The following is a 21,659-nucleotide window of genomic DNA, read 5'->3' as shown; positions in this document are numbered from 1 at the left end:
GAATGCAGAGTGAGACCCCTGTAATCCCCCCCCCTCCCTTCCAGAATGCAGAGTGAGACCCCTGTAATCCCCCCCCCTCCCTTCCAGAATGCAGAGTGAGACCCCTGTAATTCCCCCTACTCCCTTCCAGAATGCAGAGTGAGACCCCTGAATATCTGAACTTACCTTCGGAAGAGAAAACTTCTGCCTCTAATGACCCGCCAATTTTTCTGTTTGGGAAACGGATGGCACATGACAACCGCCCGTTCAACATATAATCCAGAAGTGTGCATCGAGAGGCAGTGGGCTGCATAATCTGCAGAGATAAGTACAGTTTTGAATATGATAATTGGGGTGCCGCCACCGAGCGGTGGGGTGCTGCACCGAGGTCTCCCTGCCGCCGGTAATATGCAGCAGGCCCTTAGGCCCTTCTCGACCTCAGGGTTCGGGGCAGGCCACTCCCAGCAGAATTTTACCGGCCCCCGCATCGTGACCCATGGCGTCAAGGGGCCGATAAAATTCAGGCCACTGTGTGTAGTTTTGGTCTCCACATTTATGAAAGGTTATAATTGCACTGGAGGCAGTGCAGCGAAGATTTACTAAATTGGTCCCTGGATGAGAGGCTGAGTAAATTGGGCCTATATTCTCTAGAGTTTAGAAGAATCAGAGGTAATCTAATTGAGACATATAAGATTCTGAAAGGGCTTGATAGTGTAGAAGCTGAGAGATTGTTGCCACTGATCAGGGAATCTGAAACACAGGGACATTGTCTCGGAACAAGGGGTCAATCATTCAGGATTGAGATGAGGAGAAATTACTACACTCAAAGGGTTGTGAATCTTTGGAATTCTCTACCCCAGATGGTTGTGAATATGGTTGTGTCATTGAATATATTTAAGGCTGAGATAGACAAATTTTTGGTCTCGCAGTGAATCAAGGGATATGGGAAGCAGGCAGGAAAGTGGAATTGAAGCCCAAGATCAGCCATCAGCCATCAGCCATGAGAGCAGTCTCAATGGGCCATATGGTCTACTTCTGCTACTATTTCTTGTGTTCTTGTGACTGGAGGATGTTGTGTCTCCCCCTGTCTGGTGGGGGGGGGGGGGGGTGCAGTGCATCTACCCCTGGCTGTGGGGGGGGGGGAGGGCGATGGGTTTCCCCCTCGTTGGGGCTGTTCTGTCTCCCCCTCATTGGGAATGATGTGTCCCCTCTTTGCTGTGGGGGGGGGGGGGGGGGGTGATGTGTCTCCCCCTGGCTGGGGCTGTTCTGTCTTCCCCTGGCTGGGGATGTTCTGCCTCCCCCTCACTGGGGGGTAATGTGTCTCCCCCTGGCTGGGGCTGTTCTGTCTTCCCCTGGCTGGGGATGTTCTGCCTCCCCCTCACTGGGGGGTAATGTGTCTCCCCCTGGCTGGGGCTGTTCTGTCTTCCCCTGGCTGGGGATGTTCTGCCTCCCCCTCACTGGGGGGTAATGTGTATCCCCCTGGCTGGGGTTCTGTCTTCCCCTGGCTGGGGCTGTTGTGTCTCCCCCTCACTGGGGAGGGGGGGGGAGAGCGGTGTGTCTACCCCTCGCTGGGGGGCGGTGTGGTGCCGCTCTCTATCATTTTGTTCACCCGCCTCTCCTGCCGCCGAGACGCTGCCGGCCGTTCAACCAATCAGGGAGCGCAAGTGGCCAAATTTGAATCAGGAACTTAGTGTAACCGCCAGGCGCGCGAACAGTGACAGGGTAAAGTGGAACAGGGACAGGGGAAGCGGGACTGGGATAGAGATAGAGACGGGGGAAAGCGGGACTGGGACAGAGACGGGGAGACCCGGACCAAGACAAGGGAAGCGGAACCCGGACCCGTCCGAGTTCGGGCCGCGGGAACGCAGGCCGGTCCTACGCAATGTTTGAAGAGCATCAGTCGCCTCCACCGGTTGAGGCAGCGGCAGCGCTGGCCGGTGAGGGGCTGGCGGACACGATCCAGCCGGAGCCGCCGGGTGAGACTAAGGCGGCGCTGACAAGGACCGTAGGAGGTGAGTGTGAGAGGAATCAGGCTCCAGGCAGTGCCTGAGCACTGGCCCAATACCCGAGTCCTCTACGCAGAGAAGGGGGAGGAAAGTGGGGGAGAAGGAGCGTTGGCTTCCACCCCATCCTCCCAACGGAGTCCTTTCTCCCCCGCCCCCGGACTCCCTTCTTCCCTACCACAGTGCAATTTTTTCTGGACTTGTTCTTGGGCTGTGGTGACCTGGCATGGGTGTGTTTATTCCCCATATCTTGTTCCCCTGAGGACAATGAGTCAACCATCTAGATTGGGACTCGAGTGATGTCTAGGCTGGACTGGGTAGAGGTTCAGGTTCCCTTCTCTGAAGGCATTAGTGAATCAATTGAATGTTTAGAAAACTTCAGTCATGCTCATTTTATGGCGTCAGCCTACAAACTATCAGATTTATTGAATTCATTTTCACAACTTGCTATGGTAGGAATTGAACTTTCAACTGCTAGATGGCTGGAAAGTACCACAAGCACTAACAAACTGTACTCCCTGCAATAATAACTACGAGCAGTATAGATATTAAAAAAGTAGTATGATGTGCTTTGATGCATTGTGTTCTTTCAAATATATTCTTCTATTCTTGCTAATGCTCACACTAATGGAATCTCTTAACTATTTCCTGCAGTGGACAGTGGTGAACTTGACAGGCCTAACAGATCTGTTTACCATGTATCTACTTGTAAGTATCCAATCAGTGTGGGCACTCATGAATTATGGGCCATAATAAGCTGCAGGTTGCTCTTGCCGGATTCACTGTCATTTTCCAAGAACAACTGTTATTCTCTGTCAGAATTTTTGCAGGTTCTGTCAGTAAATTACCATTAGTACAATAATATTGTAGTATTGTATCTAAAACTAATGTCAGCAAGGAACTAGTGCATTTATTTCCAAATGTCTAAGGGGTTGTGCATGACAGCAAGTGTTATTTTCTATTTTAAATCCAGGCCTCTTTCAAGATGAAAATAGAGACAATTGTGACAGTCTCAAGAAGGAAAATCTTTTGCATCAAGGAACATCAAAGTTTCCAGAAGTTATTGAGACATCCCAACTCACTTATTATGAGCGATACAGGGCTTACCAGGACTATATATTGGGTTTGTTATTTCTATCAATGTGTTTCGACATTAAAATTTCTATTCGCAGTATAAACAAAGTTGTTTTGTAATATTAATCCAGATCTTTAAAATGAAAAGTATGGATAATGCAGATACCAGAAGGTATTTAACTTTGACAATGGCAACTAAAAGAGGGTAGGCATACAAGTGAGACTAGAGATGGAAGAATATCTTTCCTATAGAATAATTAATATGGAAAAATGCTTAATGTTTTGACAATTAACCAGATACTTTTCCAGCTCTTTAAGAAAGGAATTTCAGTTTTTGGTAATAACTGATCAAATATTCTGTGGAGCATAATGGCAGCTATGCTGATGGAATGCAGCTGTGCAGGCTGCATAAGATAGATTGTAATATAAGATTGACATTTTGGAGTTTTGAGAGGTTACCTTGGAGACCAAGAAGAAATTTCGCAAAGCTATTTTTTGCCTGTGGTTATTCAGTTCTCAGGAAATTTAAATAAGTTGGACGATATCCATTATAGAGTAAATTATACAAAATCTGTGGAAAAAATTCACAATAGTATCTGGTCATCTTTTCTCATTCCATATTTTTGTATTAAGTTCTTGTGGTGCAGGATATTGTCTAAAATTCTTGTTTAGAATATTGAAGTCATTGAGGATTCACTGTTCCTAATTTTAACGAGCAGGTGATACTAAACCATCAGAAGTGAAAGATTTCATTGCAGAATATTTGGAGAAGGTCCTAGAACCATACGGATGGCAAGCACTCTGGTCCAATGATATGTTTGAGGTGCTTGTTGAGGTAAATGTCTATTTTAAATAAATATATATGGTGATGCTAACTACTGCATTTTGGTACTTCTGCCTGCAGTGCTGCACAAACACAACTCATTATAGTATGTGTATTCTCCAAGATCTAATGGGCTTCAATCCCTTGGTTATACCAAAAAGGTGAGATGTTTTGGGTGTGCTGTGAGAAAAGTATAAATATTTACTCCTCAAATTTCATTGATTCAAATCTATGTTGAGCCATTATCAATTTTAAATTTCAGTCGTTAATATTTCTGTATGTGCTTTGTAATTCAAACGTCTTTCACGCACTGAAGGAACTTGCTCAATCTTGATTGACTGGGGATGACGTTTTTTTTCATATCACTGGAATGCAGTTTCTTCTGAGACTCCATGTTCCTGCCCTGGAAAGAGGCTTGGAACTTGCACGAGACCACAGGTCTTTTTTCCAGTTTTGAAAAGTTTCTTTAAGCTTCTGGTGTTTCCTTTATTCAAAGGCCAGAGCCAAGCCTTCCTGTTTTTTTTTTTAGGGATTTCTTGCCATGTTTTCACTATCCCCTCTGACGTTCCCCTCTCTGATCCTAAGCGATTAATCCTCAGCAAAGGCCTCAGCTTCATTCCTTTATGTCTACAGCTCAATAAATTTCAAGCTTAGCATGATGCTGGGCTCACCTTCCTTCACCTCCACACGAACTTTGGCCAGCAGTCTTCCCCTGCTCCCACAGAGCCGACTCTCCTGTTCTCAAGATTCTTGCTCTACTGGGCCCCCTTCCTCTGGCCTGTTACCCTCTCTTGATTGTTTCATTGAGAACTGCTGGTGCTACATCGACTGTCTCAATTTCTCTGCTCCCCTTGCTCATTCTAACCTACCTCCCTCTGAACTTGCAGTACTCTTCCCTCGACTTTCAGCATTCTGTTGGGACTGTTCCCTCCTTGACACCCTGGGCCTCTACTCGATCAACCCCAACAACCCCTCCCCTCCCCTTCCTACAGCACCTTTCCATGCAAGCACGTGAGATGCAATACCTGCCTTTTACCCATTCCCTTCCCACTGTCCTGGGCTCCAAAACATTCCTTTCAGGTGAAACAGCAATTTCCTAGTACTTCAATTTAGTATAGCATATTTACCACTCATGACGTGGTCTCCTCGATATTGGGGATGCCAAACACTGATTGGGTGACTTCTTTGCGAATACTTCCATTCAGTGTGACCCTGAGTTTCCAGTTACTTGTCATTTTAGTTCTCTGTCCCACTCTTTCCTTGAAAGGGTGAAGGAGGTCAATGAAGTTCAATGTAGGATAGAGGAACAGCACCTTCTCTTTCCATTGGGCACTTCATAATGTTGAGTCCAGAAGACACTATTCAACAATTTCAGATCATGGCTTCTGCCCCAGTTTTTCAGACAGCAGTATTAATTCTGTTTTACCCATTTACACCTCCTCTAGACCCATCTTTTATTCCTCTACTTGTCCCATTACCACTCCCTTTTGTGTTGCACCATTGTCCCTTTTGTCAATTAATCTCTCCTACCTTCCATCCTATCACAGATTTTCCCTCTTGTTCTTCTCCCTTTCCATGCCTCTGCTTGCTTAAACCTAAATATCTCTAACTTTTTCCAGTTTGGCTGAAAGGTCATCGTCCTGAAAGATTAACTCTTTTTCTTTCTCTTTGCACAGATATTGCCGGACCCAAGTGTTCCCAGCATTTTATGTTTTTATTTTAGAAAAATCTATGTTAATATAAGGTGGGAGCAGGATTGCGGCCCCTCGAGCCTGCTCCTCCATTTAATAAGATCATGGCTGATCTCGACCCCCTAGTCCATTTTTCTGCCCAATCTCCATATCCCTTGATTTCCTCTAGAGTACAAAACTCTTATCGATCGCAGGCTTGAATATATTCAACAACTGAGCATCCACGCCCACGAGTAGAGAAATTCAAAGATTCACAACCCTTTGAGTGAAGAAATTTTCTCCTCATCTCAGTCCTAAATGGCCAATGCCTTTTCCTGAGTCTATGCCTGCTAGTTCTAGACACTAGATAGGGGAAACAGCTGCCAGGCATCTATCCTGTCAAGGCCTCTCAGAATCTATAGAGCTTTCGTTTTTAGCGCTCATACAAGCTTAGTTATACTTTTGACTCTCTTTACTTGTTGATTCCTCATGTAGGTCCTCTTTGTTCTAAATGTAACGCATTAATTTTTTTTAACCAATTTGGCAAAATAACCAATTCTGTTAGATTATGTCTTTGCTTTCAGTAGGTCTAGATTATAAACCAGTGAATGAGGCATTTGTTGCAGGGTATGAGTCTAAATTATAGCTTTAAAAAAATACACCCAGCTTGCTATCTTGACTTTGGACCTAGCCTCATGGATATGTAACAAATGGGAAACATTATTTCATTTTGGATGTGTAATCTTTCATCATAACTGAAAGGTGAGGAGGAATTTTAATTAGGTTGGAGAGAAAAATCAGAAGAGGGAGTGAATGAATAGTCAATCGCAGAAAAGGAGTAATGAATGATCTCAAGATTGCTTAATAGAATATGGATTTACTTTTATATTATCCAACAGTATAAAAGAGAGACATTAAAAGAACAAAGTAATGTGCCAATAGTGTAGGATGAAAAGAATCATCAAAAAGATTAGTGTCCTGGAGTTGTAACAAAGAAGACTTGGGTGAAGAACCAATGAGTTAACAGAAAAAAAAATTGTGGGAAAATAGCAAAAAATAGAGGAAAACAGCACACAGCAAATGCAGCAGATATGAAATTAAACAGAACATTCAAATGGGTTCCATGTAAACAAATAACATGCTGTCATGTGCAAAACTACATTTTGGACAGACATTAAATATGTTAACAAAGACTAACTATCTACAACTAGCTGTCTGTATTGGCCAACCACTTGTATAGAAATTCATATTCAAACATTTCGTATGCAAAGCTGGCTGATGCCTCTTAATATTAACCTATTTTAAACCTTTAAAGACTTTTTTTTGTTTTATTTCTATGATCTCCTCGATCAGATTCGCTCATTTACCTCGAGTCCCTTACCTCAAAAGGATAGCCCCCTACTGCACGACTGTAAACCCCCACCTCCCCGGCCAGCAGTATAATGTCATTTTGTTCCGGTCGTATTCATCCTGGTCAAAATTGCTCACGTGACACTTGACCTTTACATCAAGTATATTTCAAAAACAATAGTTAATGAAGGTTTGCATTTTGAATCATACTGGTTGAACAAAATTAGAAAATAATACACTGAGGTTATTCTGTTTTTAAAAACAGATCTGCTTATAATTTCAGGTGACTGATGTGGAGACTTCGAGCTTCAGGGCAGTGGTAAAGTTAAAAGAACCATTCCTTTATGAGTCTGAAACATATCCTCTTGATGCAGAAGCAATGGAAAGTTTCCTTGAGGCAAAAGAGCACCTAGTGCCATTGCAAGAACTGTATGTGGTGTCTGATGAGACAGGAGAGTTTGACCAAACAGCCCTCTCTATTGAACATCTCCGGTAATCAATTTAATGAAAGACTTGTGTCTGACTTTTTTTTTTAAAACGCAAGGATTCAAACTACTGAATATTCTTAATTGGTCTCTCCCTTTTTGCTTCAAATCATTACTGTCAAACTGTTAGGAGTAAGAAGCTGTGAATAATCTCTAGGTTGTTGACCAGTAAAACAGACATGTTTTTAATTTGCATGGTGAGTTCAGTTATGAAACCAGGTTGATTGCTTGTGGGTGAAAGAAGTCACAAACTAAGCAGTAGGATAAAATTTGGAGTGCCAGGAGAAATAAGGTAGGAACTGGATAGATGAGACATTTCATTGAGAGGCAAGTGCTAGAGAAGGTGGCAGGTGATAGTGAGATTCCTGGAGAGGGAGCAGCAGATGATACTGGTAATAGTGCTGGAAAGGTTGTACAGGTATGATGTAAACTATTTACTTTTGCATGTTTGTTGGGCCGCAAGTGCAAATCCTGGCAGCTGAAAGAAGCTGACCATTTTTTTTTCCTGGTGACTTTATTTTAAATGTGAAAAAAGAATCAGGCGATGTGAAGTTCATTTTATTTCATATCATTTGAAGTAGAGATTTTAGATGGGTGGACATTCTTTTCGGAACCTAGGCCATTTAGCCTCTTAAGCCTGTTCCGTCATTCAGTGAGATCATAGCTGTAAGTCGTAGTCATACTGACACAAGGAGGCCATTCGGCCCAGTGAGTCCATGCCAGTCATGGCTGATCTGTGACCTAACTCCATATACCTGCATTTGTCCCATGTTCCTTACTACTTTTTAGTTATTAGATTTCTATCAATCTCAGAGTTAAAATTAACAATTGACCCAGCATCAGCTGCCATTTGTGTGAAGAAGTGTTTCCTAACTTCACTCCTGAAAGGCCTGGCTCTAATTTTTGTGCTATGTCCTCGAGTCCTAGATTCCTCAACCAGCGGAAATAGTTTCTCTCTCTCTTTCTACCCTATCAGTTCCCCTATATATCTTAAACTTTGGTCAAATTATGCCTTAGTTCTTAATCCCAGGGAATACAACCCTGCTGGCAGAGATTCATGTGATTGGAGTGCATGACAAGAATTTGAGCACATGTCTGATTTTCAGTCCCCATGATTTTCTGTTCATTAGAACTAATAGATGGGAGAAGCGTTTGGACTGTGAATTGGGCGCGTGCATTGATTTTCAATTGCATCATATTACAGGAATGTCTGCACTGGGACTGCTTAAAGACTAACATTTTATTGTATATAGACATATCAAATACTTATCTATTTTCAGTGAATGTCTAACTAGATTTGGAAAGAGTTTGTTGCACTTGTCAAAGGTGCTAAAACTAACAACCATGAGGAGAGAGGGAAATCCTGTTTTCTGGTTTCAGGTGGGAAGGCATCCTAAAGTAGTTCTTCAGAATCAGTGTCATTTGTTAAATATATATTGTTCGGATTTTGTGATCACCTTGAAGAAGGTTGCCCACAGAGATCGAATGATCCCTGTGGTGTGGTTTTATCCTCTCCTAGTGGCAGTTTAAATCTGGCCCCAAATCAAGGCGCTGTTCTGGAGTGCAGCAGCAATGATAGTAGCAAGCAGGTAAGCAGTCAATCAAATTGAAGTACTTACCCACAGCAAACCAGGAAATTAAAAGCACTTAATATCCTTCACTACTTTAATTTAAATTTTCAGATAGCGAAATAAATGGATTAAGATAGAAGCTAAAATAAACTTTTTTTTTAATTGAATTTTTTTATTATGGAGAATTTTTACAATCCACAAATATAAAATTAGCTTTTCAGGGCCAATGAGGGTGTTTAGTAATAATTATGAAGTTAGTATGCTGTTAAAACCCAGTTACACCTCATTCAGTAAAGTGTAACCTTGTCAAGTTTTTTTTTTTAACAGCTTGGCTAACTGTAATAGTGGATGTTCTCGTTAATTCAATTGTTTTCCATTTGTTGCATTTTGTTGGGGTGGTGGGGAGTGCCTCAACAGTGCACCCTCTGGAGAAGCGTAGAATCACAACAGTAGCCTCTTGATTTCCTCATTATTCAGCTCGTGTGCTGACTCCAGAATTTACTGGCAGTTTCAGTGGAGTAATGGTGACAAACCTTGATCATTTCATAGGAACATAGGACTTGAGAGCAGGAGTAGGCCAATTGATAAGATCATGGCTGATCTGGTTGTGGTTTCAACTCCACTTTCCTGTCTCCCCCATAACCTTTGACTCCCTTGTCTATCAAAAAGGTATCTAACTCAACCTTGAATACATTCAATGACCCAGCTTTCACTGCTTTTTGGTGAAGTAAATTCCACAGACTATTGACCCTTTGAGGAAAAAAAATTCTCCTAATCTCCGTCTTAAAAGGGAGACCTCTTATTCTTAAACTGTGTCGCTTAGTTCTAGTCTTCCCCCACAAGAGGAAACATCCTCCCGATATCCACTCTATCAAGTCCCCTCAAGATCTTATGTTTCAATAAGATCACCTCTCGGTCTTCCAAACGCCAATGGGTATAGGTTGAACAGGTTGAGCCTTTCTTCATAAGATAAGCCCTTCATCCATGGAATTAGTTGAGTGAACCTTCTCTGAACTGCTAACACAATTGTATCCTTTTTCAAATAAGGAAACCAAAACTGTACACAGTACTCCAGGTGCGGTCTCACCAGGGTCATGTATAACTGCAGTAAAACTTGCCTACTTTTATACTTGATCCCCCTTGCAATAAACGGCAGCATTCCATATGCCTTCCGAATCACTTGCTGTACCTGATTGGTGCTGGGACCCTTGCTGTTTGTAGTGTACGTTAATGATTTAGACGTGAATATAGGAGGTATGATCAGTAAGTTCGCAGATGACACGAAAATTGATGGTGTCGTAAATAGTGAGGAGGAAAACCTTAGATTACAGGATGATATAGATGGGCTGGTAAGATGAGCGGAGCAATGGCAAATGGAATTTAATCCTGAGAAGTGTGAGGTGATGCATTTTGGGAGGACTGACAAGGCAAGGGAATATACAAGGATGGTAGGACCCTAGGAAGTACAGAGGGACCTTGGTGTACTTGCCCATAGATCACTGAAGGCAGCAGAGCAGGTAGATAAGGTGGCGAGGAAGGCTTATGGGATACTTGCCTTTATTAGCTGAGGCACAGAATATAAGAGAAGGGAGGTTATATTGGAGCTGTATAAAACGCTAGTTAGGCCACAGCTGGAGTTTTGTGTACAGTTCTGATCGCCACAGTATAGGAAGGATGTGATTGCACTGGAGAGGGTGCAGGGGAGATTCACCAGGATGTTGCCTGGGCTGGAGCATTTCGGCTCTGAAGAGAGACTGGATAGGCTAGGGTTGTTTTCCTTAGAGCAAAGAAGGCTGAGGGGGGGAACCTGATTGAGGTATACAAAATTGAGGGGCACAGATGGGTAGATGGGAAGAAACTTTTTCCCGTAGCGGTCGTGTCAATAACTAGGGGGCATAGATTTTAAGGTAAGGGGCAGGAGGGTTAGAGGGGATTTGAGGAAAAAAATGTTCACCCAGAGGGTGGTTGGAATCTGGAATGCACTGCCTGAAGAGGTGGTAGAGGCAGGAACCCTCCCAACATTTAAGAAGTATTTAGATGAGCACTTGAAACGCCAATACATACAAGACTACGGGCCAAGTGCTGGAAAATGGGATTAGAATAGATAGGTGCTTGATGGCCGGCACAGACACGATGGGCCGAAGGGCCTGTTTCTGTGCTGCGTAACTCTATCATTCTATGACTCTATGTACCAGGACACCCAGATCCCTCTGTTCCATCAAGTTCTGCAATCTGTCTCCATTTAAGCTTTTCTATTCTTCCTACCAAAGTGGACAAGTTCACATTTTCCCACATTATACTCCATCTGCCAAATTTTTGCCCACTCACTTAATCTGTCTATATCCTTTTGTAGATTCTTTACCTCCTCTTGACAACTAACTTTCCTTCCTATCTTGATGTCATCAGCAAATTTAGCTACCGTACATTCAGTCCCTTCATCCAAGTCATTGATATAAGTTGTAAATAGTTGACGCCCCAGCACTGATCCCTCTGGCACTCCACTCGTTCCAACTTGCCAACCTGAAAAAGACCCATTTATCCGTACTCTCTGCTTCCTGTTAGCTAACCAGTCCTTTATCCATGCTAATATGTTACCCCATATGTGTTATCTTGTGCAGTAACCTTTGATATGACACCTTATCAAATGCTTTTTGGAAATCTAAGTACACCATATTTACAGTTTTATCCAACTTGCTTGTTATTTCCTAGAAGAACTCTAATAAATTAGTTATATACTATTTCCCTTTCACAAAACCATGTTAAATTGATGCCTGATCCCATTATGATGATCCAAGTATCCTGCTATAACCTGCTTAATAAAGGATTCTAGTAATTTCTCTGATATGTTAGGCTAACTGGCCTATAGTTTCCTGCTTTCTGTCTCCCTCCTTTCTTCAATAAAGGTGTTGCATTTACTATTTTCCAATCTGCTGGAACCCTTCCAGAATCTAAGGAATTTTGGAAGATTATAGCCAAAGCCTCTACTATCTCTGCAGCTACTTCTTTTAATACCTTGGAATGCAGGCCATCTGGACTTGGGGACCTGTCAGCCTTTAGGTGTAATTTTCCCAGCACCTTTTCCCTGGTGATGGTGATTGTTTTGAGTTCCTCCCTCCCTTTCAACTCTTCATTTTCAAGTACCTTTGGCAGGTTTTCTAAGTCTTCTGCAGTGAAAACAGACACAAAATACCTGTTCAACTTTCTGCCACTTCCTTGTTTTCTATTATCAATTCCCCAGACTCATTCTGTAGAGGATCAACACTAGCTTTAGTTACTCTCTTCCTATTTAAATACTTGTAGAAACTCTTACTGTCTGTTTTTACATTACTAGCTAGTTTTCTCTCGTATTCTTTCTCCATCTTAATTATTTTTTACATCATTCTTTGCTGCTTCTTAAAATCTGTCCAATCTTCTGAGCTACCATTAATCTTTGTAGATTTATACAGTGTTTCTTTTAATTTATCTATCTTAATACTATCTTTAACTTCCTTAGTTAGCCTTGGATGATGCATTCTTCTCAGAATATTTCTTTCTCACTGGGATAAATCTTTGCTGTGTGCTATTAAATATCTCCTTAAACGTCTGCCACTGGATCTCTACTGACCTACCTTTTAATCGGGCTTCCCAGTTCACTTTAGCTAGCGCTGCCTTCATATCCTTGTAATTACCTTTTTATTTAGGTTTAAAACACTTCTCCACTTCAAACTCAACGTGAAATTCATTGTTATGATTGCTGTCGCCTAGAAGCTCCTTTGCCATGAGGTTATTGATTAATCTTGTATCATTGTGCGTTACCAGGACTAGAATATCCTGCTGCCTAGTTGGCTCTGGAACATACTGCTCTAAGAAATTGTCCCGAAACATCAATGAACTCATTTTCCAGGCTACCTTTGCCAATCTGATTTGCCCAATCTATGTGTAGATTAGTTACCCATGACTATTGCAGTACCTTTCTTACACCCCCCATTTATTTCTTCCTGTATACTCTGTCGTACAGTGTAGCAACTTTTAGGGGACCTGTAAATTACTCCCACAAGTGATCTCTTACCTTTCCTATTTCTTATCTCTACCCAAACTGATTCTACATCTTGCTAGCCTGAGCTATGGTCATCTCTCGCTACTGTACTAATGACATCCTTAATTATCAAAGCCTACCTCACCATCTTTTCCTAGCTTCCTGTCTTTTCAAAATGTCAAATACCCTTCAATATTCAGGTCCCAGCCTTTGTCAACTTGCAACTATGTCTGCGTAATGGCTATCAGGTCATACATAGAAATAAATATCTGTGCTAACAATTCATCCATTTTGTTATGACTGCTGCGCGCATTTGGATACAGGGCATTTAATTCTGTCTTTTTTTAACCATTTCTGCAATCTTTGGCCTTATCTACTGGTGCAGTCTTACATTTGCACGCTTTCTGTTCCTGCCACACTCTGGTTATCATTACCCAAATCGCTACCCTGCTCTATTAGCTCATTGTTTCCCTTTGATTTACCACATCACCTCTCACATGATCGCTTCCCCCCACTATTTAGTTTAAAGCCCTCTCTACTGCCCTAGTTATGTGACTCATCAGAACACTTGTCCCAACACTGTTCAGGTGAAGACAGTCCCAACAGTACAGCTCCCACTTTCCCCAGTACTGGTGCCAGTGCCCCATGAATTGAAACCCATTTCTACCACACCAGTCTTTGAGCCACACATTCACCTCTCTAATCTTTCTTATCTTACTTCAATTTGCTCGTGGCTCAGGTAATAATCCAGAGATTATTAAATTAAAAAGTAAAATCTCAAAAGGTAATAATCCAGAGATTATTACCTTTTGAGATTTTACTTTTTAATTTAGTCCCTAACTGTTCATACTCCCTATGCAGAATCTCTTTCCTTGTCTTATCTATGTCGTTGGTACCCACGTGGACCGCAACAACTTGATCCTCCCCCTCCCACTGCAAGTTCCTCTCCAGCCCAGAGCAGATGTTCCGAACCCTGGCACCAGGCAGGCAACACATCCTTCTGGACTCTTGATCTTGGCTGCAGAGAACTGTGTCTATCCCCCTGACTATACTTTCTCCTACTACCACTAAATTCCTATTTACTGCCTCTGCTTGAATGGCTTCCTGTACCAAAGTGCCATGGTCAATTTGCTCATCCACTCTGCAGCCCTCGTTCTCATCTGTGCAAGATGAAAGAACGTGAAATCTGTTGGACAATTGCAAGTTCTGAGGCTCCACCACTTCTGCCTTCTCGATCCCCTTAACTTGCCTCACTCGCAGTCACAGCTCCCCCGACCACTGACCAAATCAGAAGACACTATCCTATGGGGTGTGACTGCTTCTAGAACAAAGTGTCGAGGTAACTTTTCCCCCCCTCCCTGATGCATCGCAGTATCTGTAGCTCGGCCTCCAGCTCATCTGCTCTGAGCTGAAGCTCCTCAAGCCGTACATACTTACTGCAGACATGGTTGCTGTGGATCACATTGGTATCCATGAGCTCCCACATACTGCAGCTGCACACAGCACCTGCCCTGCCATCCTGATTGTGTTTTAATAAACTAATTTTTAAAAAATTGATGCCTCTCCTCACCAGCACTAAATCTAAACCTTGGTAATGCAATAAACCTTACAGCTTAAAAATAAAACAAAACAGTAGACTCACCAGCTTTTTACTTCCCTTCTGCTTGTGTCTTAATTATAAGGTAGCTGCTTAAATTTTATTTTTAATTTTACGTTTTTCTAATTTCCAGCTATTAACACCCCTCCCCAACAGCAGTGTGCTAACCTAGCTATTTACAGATACTGCCTAACAGCAGTTATTCACCAACCAATCACTATGCAGCTTTCCTGTGATGTCACTGTTTCAAGGTTGCCCCCTATTTCTGGGAAGCAACTTGCATCTTCTACAGTTACTGGAGGCTGAAAAAGAAGCACCTCTTTCCCCCCTCTGCACTGAATTCCCACATTCACACTCTGACTATGTCTCACTCGACCAAAGTCTCCTCTCTACATGGGCGGCGCAGTGGTTAGCACCGCAGCCTCACAGCTCCAGTGACCCGGGTTCAATTCTGGGTACTGCCTGTGTGGAGTTTGCAAGTTCTCCCTGTGTCTGCATGGGTTTCCTCCGGGTGCTCCGGTTTCCTCCCACATGCCAAAAGACTTGCAGGTTGATGGGTTAATTGGCCATTATAAATTGCCCCTAGTATCGGTAGGTGGTAGGGAAATATAGGGACAGGTGGGGATGTGGTAGGAATATGAAATTAGTGTAGGATTAGTGTAAATGGGTGGTTGATGGTCGGCACAGACTCGGTGGGCCGAAGGGCCTGCTTCAGTGCTGTATCTCTAAACAAGCTAAACTAAACCCTTACAGGATTGACAGTTAACTGCCACTGGCAGGCAGCTCTCTGTTTAACAAGGTAATTTAACTAACTTGAAGTTTGAACATTTTATGTCAGAGCCTGACTCTTAATCTAAATTGAACTTACCACGTGAACCAAAATCCCACCTTCACACTCTGACTATGTCTCACTCAGATGAAGTCTCCTCTGTCTACCTTTTACTCCCTTACTTTTGTTGTCATTATCACTGCAAAATCCAGGCCGTTGTTTTGAGCCACTATTCTGGCCAAAGCCAAGACTTCCAAGGCATAGAACAGGTAATTTGCCTGTAGGCTGTCAATGGCCTTTTCTACATGAAAGGAATGCAGAAATTGAAGGATCTGTCCAGTCCCACATTTCATAAGTACTAACATAACCATGTGGGAGATTATTGACTCTACCATTTATTTTATGAAGCTCACCTAGTCTAAGTAGATGATGCTTCCTAAGATATTTTCCCGTTACATGACAAATTTTCACCAATATTTATTAAGGTCATAAATTTATTTATTTTATTTCACAATGGATTTTTACTTGGTTTCCACCAATGCTAAAGGTCATCAGTAGACCCAAAGGAGTCACTGTCTTTGAGGTCGGAGCTTGCTCAAAGCATGACCCTTCAGAGTGAATAAAACTTGCAAGGAAAACTTTTGCCTGTAACTTTTCCTAACTTTATTTGCTGAATAATCAACTGAGTCTCTGATGAATGACTGATATCACCAAGTGCTCTTTATGGTTAATTGAATATGTTCAGCACCCCTCTCAAAGGAGTTCATTTATGTATTTTAACATTTAGTGCAATTGGTTGCAATTAGTATAAATTGCTTGACATTTTATGTTTTGTAGATTTTTCTTCCAACACATCTGGAGAAACTGGGATGAAGATGACGAAGATGATTTTGATTATTTTGTCAGATGTTGTGAACCGAGATTAAAGCTGTTAGTATATTTTGCCAAGGTTTGACATGGCCAACAGTTGCAAATTGTTAATATTGAGAATTCATTCAGCATTTCCAGAGTTAATGTAATTTTCTGATAACGCTGAGATAATGAATTTGGAACAGTATTTTCTGGAATTGCAGTTACCTTTCTGTAAGTTCTGTCTCTGATTTAATAGAAGTCGCAAACTTGGTTTTGTTGGGTTTAAATATGTAATCACCATAATACTTAAGTACCCTGTTGCTGTGCCAACAGATCAGAAATTAATCAATTGGAGAGATTAGCCTTTCCAACCTAAACCCTATCTGTAAGTGTACAGCTAAAACTATGCATTGCAATGATAAAGATGTAATTGACACAAACATGTTTTAGAAACCCTGTAAATGAATTATTTTAAGTAGTAAAACTTAAACTAACCTATAGACATAATTTATTTAATTATAAAATAAAAACAATGCTGGAAATACTCAAGTCAGGCAGCGTCTGTGGTGGGAGAAATTTAGGTTTTTGACCTGAGATGTTATCTGCATCTCTCTCCACAGATGCTGCCTAACCTGCTGAGTTTTCCCAGCATTTTCTGTTTTTACTTCAGATTTCCAGCATCCAGTATTTTGCTTCTGTATTTATTTGTTACTGTGCTTTTGCCTGTAGTCGTTGTCTGCCTTAATTTTGTAATTTTAACCAGTTTTACTTAACTGTCAATGAAATTAGATGGTCTGGTGAATTTTGGTTTGTTTGACCTTCATAGTTCACTTCTAGTTACGTCATCAATATATTATGAGATCTTTCACACCTTTTAGCCTAAATCTCAATGCACTTAGGGCCAGCTATAATCCTTTTTTTCACTATACCCATTATTCAGTTTCAACTGTTAATATTGGGGCTGCTCACTATTTGGCTGATTCCTGACACCAGATGGTGCTGTAAGCAAACTGAAATTTGATCTGTTTGACAAAAGTACTATTTCTTAAAGCCATGGATTTTAGTATTAATTGAACTGGTGGATCTATCAATGTTTGGATTGCAATAATGTTACTGGAATGCATAATTTTTTTTCTCATTCTCACTAATTTTCTTCCTTCCTTTGAAAGTGTTGATTCCTTGCTGGGGTGTATTTGTCCAGTGCCTTTTGCTTTCAGCATTTTGTCCAAGTGTCTTTATTCATGTTTAAGCTTTGACATTTTGACAGGCTATTTCACAGTGGGGGCATCATGCACAGGTTGGGTCCTGTCAACAGCAGTTGCTGATTAGCAGTTAGATGTAGGAGCTATTGCCAATTCTCCCTTCCCATCATGCTCCACTGGCTGCCCTGACAAAAGTTGGCTTACTCTGAATGGATTGAAGATTGAGCTTTTTTATTAGTGGTTCAGCCCCTTCCTTACTGGATTGCTGAATGTTGTCTTTATATTTAAGCAACATAGAACACCTCCATTGAAGTACCCCATTGAAATACAAAAGGGCTGAAACCAAACTTTTTGCCATTTTTACTCCGAATCTTTGAATCCTAAGTAACTGCACCAGAATTGGGACTGAATGCATGTGTCTTGAAATATTTGTGTTACATGTCCCATTCAACTATAATAATTTCAATAAACAGGTCAGAACTGTTAACTGCTGCCAACGGTAGCTTATAGATTAGGTAAAGGGATGTGTGATCTGGGCTGGTTACAAAATTAAAGATACACCCCTGCTTGTTACAGCATTCACTTTTGTTTCTAAATTCAGGTACTATGATATTCTTGAGGATCGTGTTCCTGTTGATCTCGTTGCTGAATATAATCATCTGTTGTCTAAGTGTGAGGAGACATATAAGGATTTTATGAAACTGAGAGATAATATTTCTATTAGTGATTCAGAATCAGAATCTGAATTGAGTAACATTTCCATGGTGGAAGGAGTTAAACTTTGTGAACAATTGGAGAAGTTTAAATATAAACTTCGAATAATGGAGACACCGTTTTATAGGTAATCCTTAATTTGTTTCACTCCTGACTCCTGTTTACAAACAATACCTTATGCTTTTCCTGTTAGATATTGAAATTAATGAAAATTTACCATTATAAATGATGTATTTACTTTTGAAATTTTTTACCACGGTGGAAGATTTTTGTAATCTAGATTTTGCAGTCAACGGCGAAGCAACCTCGCTCACTGCTGGCCTCTAAGAAAGCTGCCCATCTAGCAATCTCTGTGGTGTAGACTTCCCTTTCCCGATGGTGGTTTAAATCTGATGCTAAATCAAGGGGAGCTCTGGGTTTGCAGTAAGCAGCCAACTGCATTGGAGTATTCTTGCAGCAAACCTGGAAGTTAAAAGCACTTCATCCTTCACTTTATTGCAAGAGGATTTGAGTAGGGGAGTAAAGATGTCTTGCTGCAATTGTATAGAGCCTTGATAAGACCACACCTGGAGTATTGTGTACAGTTGTGGTCTCCTTCCCTAAGGAAGGATATAATTGCCATAGAAGGAGTGCAATGAAGTTCACCAGACTGATTCCTGGGATGGCGGGATTGTCCTTTGAGGAGGCTGGGCCTGTATTCTCTAGCATTTAGAAGAATGAGAGGTGATCTCATTGAAACATACAAAATTCTAACAGGGCTAGACAGGATAGATGCAAGAAAGATGTTTCCCCTGGCTGGGGGTTCTAGAACCAGGAGACACAGTCTCAGAATAAGAGGTAAGCGATTTAAGATTGAGATGAAGAAGAATTACTTCAGTCAGAGGGTGGTGAATCTTTGGAATTCCTCCCCCAGAGGGTGGTGGAGGCTCAGTCATTGAATATATTCAAGACAGAAATTGATAGATTTCTAGATATTAAAGGCATCAAAGGATATGGGGATAGTGTGGGGAAATGGCATTGAGGTAGAAGGTTAACCACGATCCACTTGAATGGTGGGGCATGCTTGAGGGGCTTAATGGCCTTCTCCTATTTTTTATGTTCCTAAACACTCCATTTTTCTGTCTTACCTCAATTAATTTAAATGTTCAGATAACAAAATAAATGATTAGATTTTAATGAAAGCTAAAATATTTTTCTTTTAAAATTTATACCATAAATTTATACCATAAAAATGCAGATTTTTAATTGTAATGGAGAAATTTGACATTCCACCAATACAAAATTAGCTTTTCAGGATCAGTGAGGGTGTTCAACTGTGATTATGAAGTTAGTATGCAGTTAGAATCCCATTTACCCCTCATTGAACAAGGTGTAACGTTTTCAAGGATTTTTACTAATCAAGACAAACGGTGTAAAAGTAGAAGTTTTCATACCGATTGCTTGGGAATTGCAGCCTGTGGGGAACCTCAACACCGTACCTTCTGGAGAAGCATGGAATCCCTGACACTGAGAGGATACTCTCCTCTTGCCTGGATGAGTGCTGTTCCAATGCTGAAGAATCCATAGAAATTTCCAGCATGGAAGGAGGCCATTTGGCCTATCTTGACAATGCCAGCTGACAAGTAGCCATCCAGCCTAATCCAGCTTTTCAGCCCTTGGTCCATAGCATAGGTTACGGCACATAAAGTGCATTTCCAAGTACTATTTAAATAACATGAGGGTTTCTTCCTCCACCACGCATTCAGGCAGTGAGTTTCAGATCTCCACCACCCTCGGTGAAAAATTTCCTCTCAAATCCCCTGTAAACCTCCTACCTCTGAACCTAAATCTATGCCCCCAGGTTATGGACCCCTCAACCAAGGGGAGTAGGGTTTTCCTATCCATTCCATCTAGATACCTCATAATTTTATACATTTCAATTAGGTCTCCCCTCAGCCTTCTTTGTTCCAAAGAAAGCAACCCTAGTCGTTGCAACCGCGCCTACACACTTATTGGCGCGTGCACACACACAAGAGATAGATAGAGAGGTAAAGGGGTAAGTGGGTTGAAGAGAGATAGGTTTTCGGGGTTTATGGTAAACCTGTTGCATCTTCTCGGGTCAATTTCTCATAGATTTAGTAGATTTCTCTGGTAGCCGAGTCTTCAATCTAGAGACAGGAGAGCACCTTCAGTTCTGTGTTGCACAAGTTGAAATATAGAACTCATAGCAGGACACCTTTTTTGCTTGCTGGATTTCTGTCAGCTGGATAAGCTTTCATGATTGTCCTGACTTTTTCTTTTCACCTTCCCCCTCCCCAGAGAGCTACTCTTAAGGTCAAAATGGTCTCACATCTTGCCTCTGAGGAGCTGTGAATAAAACTGAATGCTGTGTAATCATCAGCAGACATCCCTACTTCTGACCTTTATGATGGAGGGAAGGTCATTGATAAAGCAGGTAAAGATGGTTGGGCCTAGGATACTGCCCTGAGGAACTCCTGCAGTGATGTTCTGGGACTGATGGTTGATGACGATTGGGAGAAATTTAGATAAAGCTATATAAAGCTGAAACTCAGATCCTAATCAAAACAACAATAACTTTAAGAAACATTATTTTTAGGTACGTGCTATGTCAGGATGGCTATGGATTGCCAACAAAGCAAGCTAAAGGAATTCGTCCCCTAGGTGAAAAAGTTACTCATATAGTTTCAAGCTCCATGACTGTTAGTCTGCTGAAATCTTTGTTGAGGGAGAAACTAAACCTGGACCATGTTACTCAGGAGCATGTGCTGGAGGTAATTATTTTTACTGACCATTTATGAATGAAATATTAGTTGAATAAAACTGTTGTATTCACTTATTAATGCAATCAAAAATACAGTCCTGAGGGATTGTAGAGTGGACAGATTTGTAACTTTTTAAACAAACATTTTGACATTACAAGAAAAATCAGATGTTTATTGTATTTTATTCACACAATGAATTACTTTTTAAGTGCAGTGGCTTGTTTTATAGGCATGCATTGCAATTATTCAATGCCAGCAACATCACCTACAGCAATGAGAAAAATGGCCTGTTATTCATTTTGGTGGTGGTGAGGGAGTAACCTTGGCCAGGGAAGGGAATATTCCTCCCCTTCTTTCAATAAAGCCTTGGAATCTTTAATGTCCAATTGAACCACTGGAACAAGCTGATCGGATCTTGGTTTGACATGTCCAAAAGGATAATGCCTCTGACAATGTAGTACTGCACTAGAGTGCCAGTTAGATTATCAGCTCTGTGTATGTGACTTAACCCTGCAACTTTCTGATCCAAATCTGAGAGCCACCAAAAGAGCTAATCTGATCCAGATTTGTCCTTGCTATTCTCAAGTTTTCATTTACATTTTTGTGATGTGAACTTCAATGTTGCACCATAATCCAGTTAGTTTATGATTTAGGAAAACGTGTGTGAACCAGCATAGTTTTTAAACTTGAGAGAATCTGGCAATTCTTGTACAAGTAAAACACATATGGCTGTTTGCAAGCTTGTTGAATATTTCATGGAATGCTGGCTCCTCTGATCATTTAATAGTTATGA

At 41.4% G+C, this 21,659-nt stretch overlaps 1 protein-coding gene across 2 annotated transcripts in view; it reads left to right on the top strand.

Moving 5' to 3' along the window:
* The first annotated feature begins 1,676 nt into the window (after nt 1–1,676).
* Nucleotides 1,677–21,659, top strand: part of shcbp1 (SHC SH2-domain binding protein 1) — a 43,402-nt gene continuing 23,419 nt past the window's right edge. Inside the window, exons 1-8 of one of the 2 annotated variants that reach the window (XM_068049363.1) lie at nt 1,677–1,991; nt 2,637–2,690; nt 2,956–3,105; nt 3,776–3,891; nt 7,183–7,391; nt 16,174–16,266; nt 17,992–18,231; nt 20,701–20,875. In XM_068049363.1, coding sequence (XP_067905464.1) covers nt 1,862–1,991; nt 2,637–2,690; nt 2,956–3,105; nt 3,776–3,891; nt 7,183–7,391; nt 16,174–16,266; nt 17,992–18,231; nt 20,701–20,875 — 1,167 coding nt within the window. In that variant the 5' untranslated portion in view covers nt 1,677–1,861. The remainder of the gene's footprint in view (nt 1,992–2,636; nt 2,691–2,955; nt 3,106–3,775; nt 3,892–7,182; nt 7,392–16,173; nt 16,267–17,991; nt 18,232–20,700; nt 20,876–21,659) is intronic. The other variant, XM_068049364.1, reaches the window with a different exon arrangement.

This window comes from Heterodontus francisci, chromosome 17 (assembly GCF_036365525.1).
Source record: "Heterodontus francisci isolate sHetFra1 chromosome 17, sHetFra1.hap1, whole genome shotgun sequence".
In the NCBI taxonomy this organism is placed as follows: Eukaryota; Metazoa; Chordata; class Chondrichthyes; order Heterodontiformes; family Heterodontidae; genus Heterodontus; species Heterodontus francisci.
This window is presented reverse-complemented; position numbering and strand designations above follow the sequence as displayed.